At 35.2% G+C, this 13,683-nt stretch overlaps 1 protein-coding gene across 1 annotated transcript in view; it reads left to right on the top strand.

Annotated features, from left to right (window-relative positions):
* Positions 1-13,683, top strand: part of TRIP11 (thyroid hormone receptor interactor 11) — a 103,667-nt gene that overhangs the window by 40,542 nt on the left and 49,442 nt on the right. Inside the window, exons 10-12 of the mRNA XM_036734419.1 lie at positions 3,069-3,281; positions 6,175-9,195; positions 11,122-11,262. Of these exons, the coding sequence (XP_036590314.1) occupies positions 3,069-3,281; positions 6,175-9,195; positions 11,122-11,262 (3,375 nt within the window). The remainder of the gene's footprint in view (positions 1-3,068; positions 3,282-6,174; positions 9,196-11,121; positions 11,263-13,683) is intronic.

The raw sequence follows: 13,683 nt of genomic DNA on the forward strand, positions 1-13,683 counted from the left end.
TAGTAGTTTAGGTGAGAGGTGATGAGGGCTTAAGCTTGCATGGTGGCCAGGGCTAAGAGAATACATGCTAGAGATACTTTGGAGGTTAAAAGTTCCTGGCTATACTTTCACTCATTTTTCTCACTTGTTGAAGCAAGGGAGTTGGAATACCCGTTACTCCCCAATGCCACGTTCAGTTTCTCCTCCTCCCATTGTCGCTCAGTAACCTCTCTTTGAGGTTCATGCTGTTCATATTTATCACTCAGTTAAAATCTTCATAGCTGTTGCTCACAGACCTCCAAGTCACTTCCCTTCCTTTCTCAGTGAATTCAGTACACGGCTCACAATTTTACCATCATCCCCCACTCCTACCTTCATATCAGGATATCCTGTCCTTCAGTATTGACTCTCCTTCAGACATCCTCACCACTCAGGTCCTTATCCTTGCTTCTCGTGAGCTACACCCCATCTCAGTCACACACAAAGACCCTCATCCCCTTGATTTTGCCATCACTTCCATGTTGAAGAATTCTGAAGTCCCCTTCTCCAGCCACAACCTCCCTATGTCTTCCCTAACAAAACCATCTCCATGGTTCCTTCCAGTCCTTTGATCCCTCAGTTCTCCTCCAGTCTGTTTCCCCTGTACTATCTCCTCTTTTCCCCCTCTTGACTCCTTGGTGAACAGTAAATTGTACGCTATCTGGTATATATTTATCCTGCTTTTTTGTATATATCTGTTGTCTCCCCATTAGATTGTGAACATCTTGGGGGGAGGGGCAGTCTTCTGCTTCTTTTTGTGTCTCCAGACAGCGCACTGACCAGCACATAGTGGGTGCTTAATAATTGTTCGCTAATTATTCATTGATTGGCAAAGTGACAAGATCTGGCAAGTAACTGGATCCGTGGGGTGAATGGGCTTGAGTAGAGCATGACTACAAGAGTGCAAGCCTCGGCAGAGATAGGGACTTGAGGAGGAAGATTGGATTTGGCCGGGGAGGATAGCGAACTTTGTTTTGGCCATTTTGGGTTTGAGCTGCCTGTGAGACGTCCGTTTGAAATGGTCAGTAGACTGTTGGTGATTCAGGACTGGAGCTCCAAAGAGAGACTGGAGCTGAATGATGTAGCTATTCATCTGCTTAGAGGTTAGAGTTGACCCTGTGGGAATTGGTGATGTCACCAGGAAAGAAAACATATAGAAGAGATTCCTATTCCTAGTTAAGTAGAAGCCACTTTACAAAATTTTCTGACCAACGGTTTTCATATTTGACTGAAACTCTAATTTTTCAAATATATCTATGAAAGCGTATCCTCCATTCGAAGAAATTTTTGATATTTGTTTAACTTTATTTATCTATTTATTCATTAATTCATTTTTAGAAGATAAGTTTAATTATCACTAGCTGATGGGCTAGCAGCTCTTTAGGACAAAAGGAGATATATACATACATACACACATATGCACATATAGACATATATGCACACATAAACACACACATATATGTTTGTGTATATAGATTATAGACTTGTTTTATACACACATGTGTGTACATGCAGACACATACACACATAATACACACAGGTGCAGTTATACACACACATGGTTTTGCACAATTTTAGGGCAACATTACATGAGGCAAAAGGAGACTCTCAGGTGAGGCTGCTCAGCCACTTTCCTTATTTGGTTGATTTGAATATTAGGATGTCAGGTGATTGGGGGGGGGTAGGACAAATGTCTTATCCTTGGGATTATAACTTTTTAACCTTGTCCGAAGAGTTGCCATAGATCAGGTTTATTCTGGTACTTTATTCTGGTTAATTGCGTTGACCATCTTGGTACAGAAGGTCTCTAGTTAATCCCATCAGAATATAATGGAGACCTCTTTCATATTTGCTTAATTTTAAAATGGAATCTTTGTCCACATTTGTGACTCTTTATAAAAGTGCCTCCATTAAGGAAAAGCTTGAATTTCTTGGAGACAAGCCTTGGTGAGAAAGTTCATGGCGTGAGTTTAAGATAATATAGAACAGTGGTTACTAATTTGTGTATCTTAAGGATGAGGAATTTTTGCAAAGTGTCCACAGAGTTGTATGTGCACCAAGCATTGTCATTGTGATCCACCAGAATATACAGTACAGTAATTAATTTCTGGCCCATATTAGTATTTTTCAAATGTATGCTTTTGCAATTAATAAAATACAAATTCTTAAAAAAGTATTATTGAATTCATAGTTGCTTTTTATTGTTATTTGTTTTCTTAAATCAGTAGTACAATTAATAAGACTAAACAAAACCCACATCATGGATGTGGGTACTGCTATCAGTGGTACAATTTGTGTCCCATTCAGAAAACACGAAATATGTATCACTTATTCGTCATCTAGTCATATGGGGGCTTCTGGAGAAGAAGACAGGCATTGGCTGTGGAGAAAGTGTAAATGACTCAAAGTTTCCTTTAACTTATAAGAAAGAATTTCACAACTGAAGTTGAAAGACAGCTGCATTACTATGATGTTAATTCGTGTGAATAAATGTTTAATTAAAATATCAGTCAAGCAATAAGCATCAATGACTGGTTGTAGCATTTGTTTTGTTGAGGGGACAGGCTTAGAGGGAAAAGAGTTCTTTGGATTCTTGAAGGTGAGAGGGAGATGAGCTAGAGGGGAAAATATAGAAAAAAGTGTTTGGGAACAGGCAGTAGGCTTCAGAGTCTTCACTGGTTTGCAGTTTTTCTTCTGCAGCTGCAAACAAAGGCAATTCTTTGTTAATCATTTTTTTTTTTAAAAACGTTCTTGACTTTATTTAAAGGGTCTTTTAAAATAAGCCTTGTTCCCTGGTCTATTTTTCTAAGTATCATTGTTTATGCTACAACAAAGTATTTAGAATAGATTCTGTGGGCAATCTGTGGTTTTCTTGAATTCCTAAGGTATTTTTTTACTTCATTTTCTTTAAAATTATAGTTATTATAATGTTCTGTAAAATAAAAAATTGGACTATATGTCCTCTAATGTCCACATCTAACTATAGGGCTGTTTTTGTTTATGGGACTAAATATCTTTTTTAACCTCCCTCTTTTCCCTCCAAATTTAAGGAAGAACTTCAAAAAGCCCTGTTAACGTTTCAAAATGATCCTGAAGCCATTAAGTTCCCATCTGCTGAAGATGTGAATTTGAAGTCAGAGTTAAATAATTTAAAAATGGATTTGGAAACAAAGAAACTAGAACTTAATGAAAGTATTGCTGAAAAAGAAACACTAATAGCAGAGTTAGAAGAACTGGACAAACAGAATCAAGAAGCTACCAAGGTAACGTAGAAAAAACCTGAGTCTGCGTGGTCTGCTCTTGATTTACTGAATTGTGGACTAGCAAACAAAATGCCTCTTAAGTCTCTGTTTCATCATGGACTGGCAGTGTAAATTTGGTCAAGATATTCTCTCTGTGAATGCATTTCAGCCACCCGTCAAAATATGATGTCACTTGCATTTTCTACCTCCTGCATACAAATCACATACGTGTGAAAATGTTCTTACCACATGGTTTGGATGACTAGTTGGTTTCTAAGGTCACATTCACCTCTAAATTTCTATGACTTTATGGGTTTTATTGAACATTATGCTCCACTTCAAATAATTTTTCCCCGTTAGTGCTAGATGTCTGTACCACATATGTTGCCAGGGAAATTGATCAGGGCTTCTGTGAGTGTCTACAGTGATGTACTTTTAGTTATTTTGTAAGGAAGGTGGCTACAAGAATATTATTTCATAGCTGACCAGAGAATCCTTTCAGCTCTTCAGTTGAGCGAGGAATTTACCTCAAGAAGGACTAACTCCACTGGAGGGCACTCTTGATGCTTAGTATATTTTCTTGTCATTTTAATTGTAGTCATATTTATGCAGTTTTCCCTGTGCATCAAAAGGTTTTTTTAAAAATAAATGTCTTATTTTTAAAAGAGCTAATTTTATTTTGTTCATAAAACTAATGCTAAACAGTTTGCAGTACAAGTTTGTGGTAATGGTAAGTCTTTTTTTAGAAGACTATGCAGGTGAATTCCATTTTTAAGAAAACTCTAATACACAAAAATCTGAATTTGTAAAACATAAAGCATGATTACAAGAAATTTCCCTGTAACCTCCATGCTTAAATAGAGAGCCATCTAATTGGTCTCAAAAAAATCACCCTGTGAAACTGTGATTTATACACAGCTTTCCAAGAATATATTTGTGTCTTGTGGCTGTTTACTCTCATAGGTCAAAATAAAAAAAGAATTGAACTTTGCTCTCTAAAATAGATGGCCATTCAAAAAACCCTAGTAAGTGTTAGAATAAAGTAAAGACCTTTTTGCCGTAAGCCCTATTGGAAGCCGATTGTTTATCAATTGTTATGTTGAAATTCACTTTAAAAGTAATTTTTATGAATATATTTTGTTTTTATAGCCATGTAATTTCATTGTAGCAAATGTAAATAGGCCATTTGGTTTATTCGAAAATATTTTTGTCATGCTGAGAGTTTCTTAATTAAAATATTTTTATGATATTCAATCGTTTTTGAGGTATTGCCAAAGTACAATTAAATTGTGGCTATTTTGGATGTTGTACCCCATTAGTGATGTCACCAGTTCTTGGTATTTAATTCAAACTCTCTGGATTTTGTGATACAGTATTTTAAGTTCTTATATTATACCATGTAAAGGGATTTTATCCTGCTATACTTAGTAGTAGTAGAATAAGATTGATTCCTAACTTATTATGTACTTTGTATAATACAGTTTTTAGGACTCTTACATTTTGGCACATGCAGCCTTGAGAGAGGATTGCAAATAGGTAAAAGGAAATTGTTGGTTTTTTCCCCTCACATTTTCCCTTACTGTTAATTTATTTAAAACTCAGCATGCAGTTGTGTGGATAATGTTTATTTGTTTGGGAAGATAAATATGAAGATACTCTTTATCCAAAACTTGTATGAAAAGTGCCTATAAAAAGAATGAAAAATAAAACCTTTAAGTTTTAGTGTTTTATCTTTTAATCTTCAAATAATATGATATAGGTAATAGGTTGGAATAATTCATGTGTACTGAAGCCTCCTAAATGGTATGCTTGCAGGCTTAAGTCATTACATAAATAAGTATTAGTTGCTTTGAAATATGAAAACCTGTTTCTTGTCAATTATGCCAGTTAAGTTGGAGCACTGTTATTGGAAACTAGTGAAACAATTATTCAATTTTAGGCTGCCAGATGTTGAGAAATGCAACCCTAAAGAGGAGAGGCAAGTAAATACAAGGAATTTTCTTTTTTTTCTCCTTATAATTAGTTTACTTAAAACTGGACATCCATCTGCCTCTGGAATATAAAATAGCTACCACATTAACATAAAGAGGCATTGTTAGTCAGTAAGTGTTTATTAAGCACCTGCTGTGTGGCCAGGTACTGTGCTAGGTATGCTTAGAGTTTTCTAATGTGTTCTTTTAGTGTAGGGATACATTATAGTTCCCAATTAATTGCTTTTATTTTATCTAAGCACTTTATGGAAAGGATTTTGTAAATAAGGAAAAGTTGGTGGCTTTTCATTCATACTATAGTTTGCTTTTTTCACACAATAATGATGATGATAAAAGAATGTTAATTTTGTTTTAGAGTATAGAGGAGAAACTTTTCACAACTTTATTGCTATGTAAAGCTTATCAGACTAAAGACAAAATTTTTAGGCAGATAGACATCGTTTTAAAAATTATATATTTTAAAATTATTTAAAAATAAATTTATCGATTATATATATTAATATTGATATTTATAGACACACTTCTATTAGAAAAGAATCTTTATATGCAAATACATGTGTTCTTTGCATTATGTACTGATTATAGTCTTTCTTTTAATTTAATTTCGGAAGCTACCAAAGCTTTAGTATGGCTTAGTATAAATAAGTAACAAACAAAATGGTTTCTCTTCTCTTTGCTTAACTCGTTTATCTTTAGTAGGAAACATTGTGTTTTGAAGTTATCTAAGACAAACTTGATAATATAAAGTTACTTCAAAAAGTTTGGATATTTTTAAAAAGGTAGTGACATATTATAAACGGCTGATTTTTGATGTTGAAGTTTCATGAACGTTTTTCATTTGAAATAGATAATTTTATAAAATATTCATAACTGAGACAAGGTAAAATGTTTTAAAATTACAATTTTAATTTTTATTTTTTCAGCATATGATTTTGATGAAAGATCAGCTATCAAAACAACATAATGAAGCAGATATCACCATTAACAAACTAAAACAGGATGTAAATGATGAAAAGAAGAGAGTTTCTCAACTTGAAAATGAAAAGATAAAAATTGCTAAAGAACTAGAAGTACACAAAGAAAAGTTTAATCTGAGGGAAGTAACCCTTCGTGATTTGAATATAAATAAGCAGGAACTTGCAGATAGGATTAAGGATTTAATAGATCAACTAGATAAATCACAAGAATACATTTCAAGCATTAAAAAGGAAAATTCAGAGCTTCAGGAAAAAGTAAGACAGAATGAAGAGGAACTTTTTATCACCAGGAATGACTTAGCTAAGCTTCTCAATCAAGAATCTAACAGTGACTTTCAGAATGACTTACTTAAAGAAAAGGAAACAGAAATTAGGAACTTAAATAAACATCTTTCAGAAATGAAAGAACTCAATAACAATTTAGAGAAAACAGTTTTTGATGTCAAAATGGAAAATGAAAAGTTGGTTTTAGTTTGTGAAGATGTAAAACAGAAACTCCAGGAATCTGTTGCTGTTAAGAATCAGATTTCTCTAGAAAAAGATACTATAATTGAAGCTTTAAGAATGGAGAAACGGCAGTTAGAAGGAGAATTACATCAGTCTGAAAAGAGATTGTTGGAGCAAGGTCACAAATATGAGCAAACCATTGAAGAATTGTCAAATGCACGCAAGATGAATACTTCTGCCTTGCAGTTGGAACATGAGTGTTTAATTAAACTTAATCAAGAGAGAGACTTTGAGATTGCAAAACTCAAAACCAAAATTGAGCAAATGGATAGTGACCATAAAGAAACTAAAGAAATCCTAACAAGTTTAGCAGGGCAAAAGGAGTTAACAGAACTCGTAAAAGAGAAGGAGATATTCATTGAACAACTTCAAGACAAAGGGTTGACACTTCAGAAGAAACTTGATGCACATATTCAGATTTCAGAAAAGAATGAAATTTTCAGACAAACTATAGAAGAAAAAGATAAAAATCTTGCAGTTATGAAAGAAGAAAACAATCATCTGAAGGAAGAACTTGAACGACTCAGGGATCAACAAAGTAGATCTGTGCCTGTGGCTGAGCCTAAAACCCTGGATATTATCACTGAACTTGAAACTGAGGTAACACAGTTGAATGTAATAAAGGGTAATCTTGAAGAAGAAATAAAACATCACCAAAAGACAATTGAGGATCAAAATCAGAATAAGATGCAACTTTTACAGACTTTACAAGAACAGAAAAAGGAAATAGATGAGTTTAAATCTCAACATGAGCAAATGAATATTACGCACACACAGCTGTTTTTAGAAAAAGATGAAGAAATAAAAAACTTACAAAAGACAATCAATCAAATTAAAACTCAACTGCATGAAGAAAGACAGGACATCCAGACGGAAACCTCTGTTATCTTTCAGGAAACTAAAGGTCAGACTCTTAATGTAGAAAATGGAAATGAAAAGCATGATTTATCAAAAGCTGAAATTGAAAGATTGGTAAAGGGAATAAAGGAAAGAGAGATGGAGATTAAACTTTTAAATGAAAAGAATGTTTCTTTAACTAGGCAGATTGATCAGTTGTCCAAAGACGAAGTTGGTAAACTGACACAAATCATTCAGCAGAAAGATTTGGAGATACAGTCTCTTCATGCCAGAATTTCTTCTGCATCCTACATGCAGGATGTTATTTACCTTCAACAGCAACTTCAGGCTTACATTATGGAAAGAGAAAAAATAATATCTGTTTTGAATGAAAAGACTAGGGAGAACAGTCAGTTAAAAACAGAATATCATAAACTCGTGGATATAGTAGCTGCCAAAGAAGCAGCTCTCTTAAAACTTCAAGATGAAAACCAAAAATTGACTAGTAGATTTGAAAGTAGTGGTCAGGACATGTTTAAAGAAACCATTCAGAACTTATCTCGTATCATTAGAGAAAAAGACATTGAGATAGATGCATTAAGTCAGAAGTGTCAGACTTTACTGACTGTTTTACAGACATCTGACTGTGGTAATGGGAATGTGGTTGGGGGTGTTAATAGTAATCAGTTTGAAGAACTTTTACAGGAGCGTGATAAATTAAAACAGCAAGTAAAGAAGATGGAAGAATGGAAGCAGCAAGTGATAACAACAGTGCAGAATATGCAGCATGAGTCTGCTCAGCTTCAAGAAGAGCTTCATAAACTTCAGGCTCAGGTTTTGGTTGATAGTGATAATAATTCCAAGTTACAGGCAGACTATAATGGTTTAATCCAGAGTTACGAACAGAACGAAACCAAACTCAAATGTTTTGGTCAGGAGTTGGCGCAAGTGCAGCATAGCATAGGGCAGCTTCATAACACCAAGGACCTTCTTCTGGGAAAACTCGATGTAGTCTCACCCCAGTTGTCAATTAGATCTTCAGTTGTTTCACCGACTGTAGACAGACAATCTGAAATGTCAAACGAGGCTTCTAAACCTCTACAACGAGAGTTAGACCAACTGCGGAAGATACTACAAGAAAAAGATGCAACGATTAGGACTCTCCAGGAGAATAACCATAGACTGTGTGATTCTGTTGCTGCCACCTCAGGGCTTGAAAGGAAGGAACAAGAAGAGATTGATTCAGAAATTAAGCAGATTAAGGAAAAACAAGACATTTTACAAAAATCACTTAAGGAAAAAGATCTCTTAATCAAAGCCAAAAGTGATCAGTTACTTTCCTTAAATGAAAATCTTACTAACAAGACAAATGAAAATGAACTTTTAAAGCAGGCAGTAACAAACCTTAAAGAGAGAACGCTGATTTTAGAAATGGATATTCATAAACTAAAGGAAGAAAATGAAAAGATCGTAGTGAAGTCCAGGGAAAAGGAAACAGAATTTCGAGCGCTCCAGGAGTCCAATATGCAGATTTCCATGATGCTAAGAGAAAAAGAATTTGAATCAAATTCAATGAAGGAAAAAGCTCTTGCTTTTGAGAAACTATTAAAAGAAAAAGAACAGGTACATTCTCTTTATAGGTATGTGGAAGGGCTATGGGGATTGGGGGAGAGTTTTTTCTTTATGATTTTGTTTGTCTCACATAATCATCTTTGTTGGAGAAAATGTAGAAATATAATTGGGTGATTTTTAAAAAAATTGTCAAAGGCAAGCCCGAGGGAGTGCTGGTTGTTGTTTTTAAGAGACTACTTCTTCAATACTAGATTTAATACCCGCTACTAAGTTCATAGGGTCTTCTGTCTACAAAATAGCAATGCTATTCATTATTCATATGAGAAGGAAATCTCTTTAAATTTTTCTGTTACTCAAACATGAAAAGGATCCCAATGCCATATAGTATCTGTCCTTTTTATACAGTACATTTTTACATATGAAATCCTAAGTACTTAATAAGTCTTATTTATTGAATGCTACACAGGCCAAGGCATGTGTATTTATAGTTCTTACTGTTATACCTAGAGAAGAGAGCACTTAGAAAGCAAAGCATCCCAAGAGACTTACCAGCGTACATGGTACACTCTGGTAGAATGTAAGTTACTTTAGGCCAGGGAATGTTTTACTTTTGCCTTTGTGTACTTAGTGCCTAGCACAATGCCTTGCATGTAGTAGTTACTTGATAAATGTATGAATTGAATTGAAACTTTTGTTCCATACTGCCATTTGAATGGAAACTTGAATACCATAGGAATTTTTCTGCTGCTTTACATGATTAGCTGCCTAAGTAGAGTAGTATATAGATGGGATTAGACTTCTGGTTACAACTAGCATTCCTTACTTAGCTTAAAAGGATCTTGGTCATTTCTGGGAAAAAAAAAAAGCTCTACAGAACAAAAGGTTGTTTCTTAATCACCAGCTGTAAAGAGGCATTCAATGAGTGTATAATTTCCCTATGAACTATTTAGATCTATAAAATATATTTTAAGTTCCTCAATAGTACATGCCAGCAAATAGGCCTTTTTAAATATATAGAACTCTTAAAGACCAACTTTTCATATGTCTGTTTCCTTTCTGTTGTTATTTGAAGGCATGTAACATATATGTTATTGTTATAAAATTCATTTGCCACCCCCCAACCAAGTGCATTAGAGTTAGGTAGCTTTTTAACATTGACTACAGTTGTGTGTGTGTGTGTGTGTGTGTGTGTTAACTCAGGATATGAATACACAATATGATTAAAATATACCTTTAAATCATTGTCATTGAGAAAAGTTTGGTAAGCAAAATCATTTTATTGAAAAGAAATGTTTTTAAGCTTTTGTATTATAGTTCACTTCTTTATACTTTATCTTTCTTGTACTAGCTGTACTTTTTACCTAGAAAACTGTTTGAAAATTTGGGGCTTCCTTTTCCAAGAAGAGACATTGAAATATAAGCAACAAATTGTTTAGTTTCAGTGACATGTTCTGAATGTTCTGGGGTCAAATTATAGATATTATATGTTATAGAAGTGAAATGTTTATATAAAACCTTGTTTTAGTACATATTATATGTTTACCTATATCATATGTATTTAAACAGTGAGAAAAATCAGTAATAAAACTAATATTTTTTAAAATGATTTTTTAGAAAATCTGGCTATTGCCTAAAACATGACTCTCCTTTAAAATTGAGAGGCTATCTTTCTTCCTGAAGATTATAATGTACTGTACTTGTGTGGAATGTTTTCAGGAAATAAATTTCCCTGACTGTTGAGTGGCTAGCATTCTAAAATTGCTTTCCTTAAATCTATGCCAAAATGTTTTTTTTTTGTTTCCATATAGCAAATGGCTTGTTTTCTCTTTTTAATACTACTAATTTTCAATAAAGTTGTTGGGTACATTTAATGAATGCACATTTAATGAATGCAATCTAATTCTTTGTTGAAACCAAGGGTTTTTTTAAAAAGACTATGTAGAAACCTAAAGATTGTTAATATTTTTTTTTCAAAAGGGTAACACTGGGGAGTTGAATCAGCTATTAAATGAAGTTAAGTCCATGCAGGATAAGGCAGTTAAGTTTCAGCAGGAGAGAGACCAAGTCATGTTGGCCCTGAAGCAGAAGCAAATGGAAAGCAGTTCCCTACAGAATGAGGTATGTGCTTCTATGAGAATTTTTTGTTGTTGTTCATTTTCAGTTGTGTCTGACTCTTTGTGACTGTATTTGGCGTTTTCTTGGCAAAGATACTGGAATGGTTTGCCATTTCCTTCTCCAGTTCATTTTTCAGATGAAGAACCTGAGGCCAACAGAGTTAAGTGACTTGTCCAGTGTCACACAGCTAGTGTTTGAGGCTGGGATTTGAACTCATGTCTTCTTGATTCCGGGCCTGACATTCTATCCACTGTGCCACCTATTTGCCCCTTCCATAAGAATAAAGAATTAAATAATCTTATTTGATTAATAAATTAGAAAAAATTCTAATAAAATTAACTTTTTTCACATAGCTTTCCTTACTCTTTTTCTCACACTACATCTCACTATTATCCACAAGTGTTCCCCTTCCAACATCAAAAATACTGACATTCTGACCAAACCCACGGATAACATCTCTTCCTATTCCTCACGTCTTTTAAACCTTTTTGCCCTCATCCTGACGTCTTATCCCTCCAACTTTCATTTCTTTCTGAGGCTTGATTTTACTTAGTCAGTGAACAAGCATTTATTAAGTGCTTCCTCATCACTCTGCTTAGTGCTGGAGGTACAAAAAAAAAAAGCCCCAAACACAGTCTCTGTCCTCAAGGTATTCATATACTAATGAGGGAGATGATAAGCAAATAACCGTACTTGGAAGGTATCTATCTCTCTCTGTCTGTCTATCTATCTCCTCTGTTCACACACACACACACACACCCCTCCCCCCCCATGTAGTAATGGATGTATGTGCAAAGGAGCCTGAAAAGGAGTGGTTATATAGGTGTACGAGGTGTTCAGAAGGACCAGCACCTCTGGCGTGAGGGCTTGCTGAGCCCTTTTCAGGGCTGCTCATCTACTTTTGGTGTCCACCTGATTCACCCAACTTTTACCTGTGGCTCCAAGAATCTGTAGCACATCTCAGCAAACAGGCTTAATCAGGTTTAGGGTAACTGACAGGCCTCAGAACTGTTGGTGAGTTAGAGGGATGTTTACCCCAAGCATGTGAAGATGTTCCCCCGAGGAATGGATGGCTAAGAGTAGTTTGTTCCAATGGCCATGAAGGTGGCTGAAGCAAATGCTGTGGAGCGCTTAGAGCTTGGTTAGGCATCGAAGACGCCAAGGTCATCCACTGCATCCTGGGCCATTGTTGATTGTCTTGGCTTTTGTTTTGCCATTGGACTTTGATGACTCTGGAAGAGAGAGTGAGGCTGATCACTTTGGGGAACTCTGCCTCACTTAAGTCCAATTCACACGAGTCAAGATGTCACCTGTTATTTCATTGATCCTCTTTGAAAACAAAGGACAAACAACAGGAGGAGAATGAGAGAGCAGTCATGAAAACCTAGAGAGGAGAGTGTGATCAACAGTGTCAGAGGTTGCAGAGAGGTTATGAAGGATAAGGATTGTGAAAAGGCTGTTAGATTTGGCAATTAAGTTATCATTGGTTTTAGAGGAGAAGGTAGTTGAATAATGAAGTTGGAAGCCAGATTATAGAGGGTTTGGAATAAAGTGAGAGGAGAGGAAGCAGAGATGAGTGTGTATACCCACATCACCAGTTGCCTTACTGGATATTTCAAATTGTATATCCTGGAGACATCTCAAACTAACCGTGTCCAAAACAGAACTCCTTGTTTCTAACCACCCCTGCCCCCACTTCCCTATATCTCTTCCAAACTTCCCTAATCCTGTTTAAAGCACTTTGTACTATCCTTCAATCTCCCAGTGTTGTTTTCAGCATCTCACTTACCATTAGATTAGGAACTCCTTTGAAGCCTCTCTCTGTATCTCCGGTGCTTAGCATAGTAGTAGGTGCTTCATAAACATTTGCTTACTGACACCCCATGTATCTAACCATTTGCTAGATCTTGCTATTTCTGCCTCCACAGAAATCTTCCATTTCCTTCCTTCAACTCAGGCAGACACCATTTTTGTTAAGGCCTTAGGATGTTCCAAAGCCTTAGAAACACGTACTGCTGTGGTACATTTCATTCCGAGAATTCAAGGGTGGTTTTTTTTTTTTCAAGTTTTTTGAAATGAAAGTTTTTATGAAAAAATGTGTGGTTTCTTAGACAAAAAAGACTGATATTCTTGTTCTCTCCTGAAAAATTGGAAAGGATAATGTAAAATAGGATGTCATGAGGGGTCAAGTCTGTTTGGATTCCTTCATTTTTCAGAGTGCTGCCCTTCTAGGTTTATAAACATAAGCAGAGGGGTACTAGTAGATGAGGATACAGGATAATATCTAGTCAATTGTAACTAAGCTTCGGTACATTTTTTCTTTTTACGGCTTACAACTGTGATTTTTGCCTAGGGGAATTCTTGGTCTGGAAGTTCCTCCCAGTAATAGAGATCAGCAACTCTTGTGTAACTTAACATCTTTAG

This window comes from Trichosurus vulpecula, chromosome 8 (genome assembly GCF_011100635.1).
Source record: "Trichosurus vulpecula isolate mTriVul1 chromosome 8, mTriVul1.pri, whole genome shotgun sequence".
NCBI classification, from domain to species: domain Eukaryota; kingdom Metazoa; phylum Chordata; class Mammalia; order Diprotodontia; family Phalangeridae; genus Trichosurus; species Trichosurus vulpecula.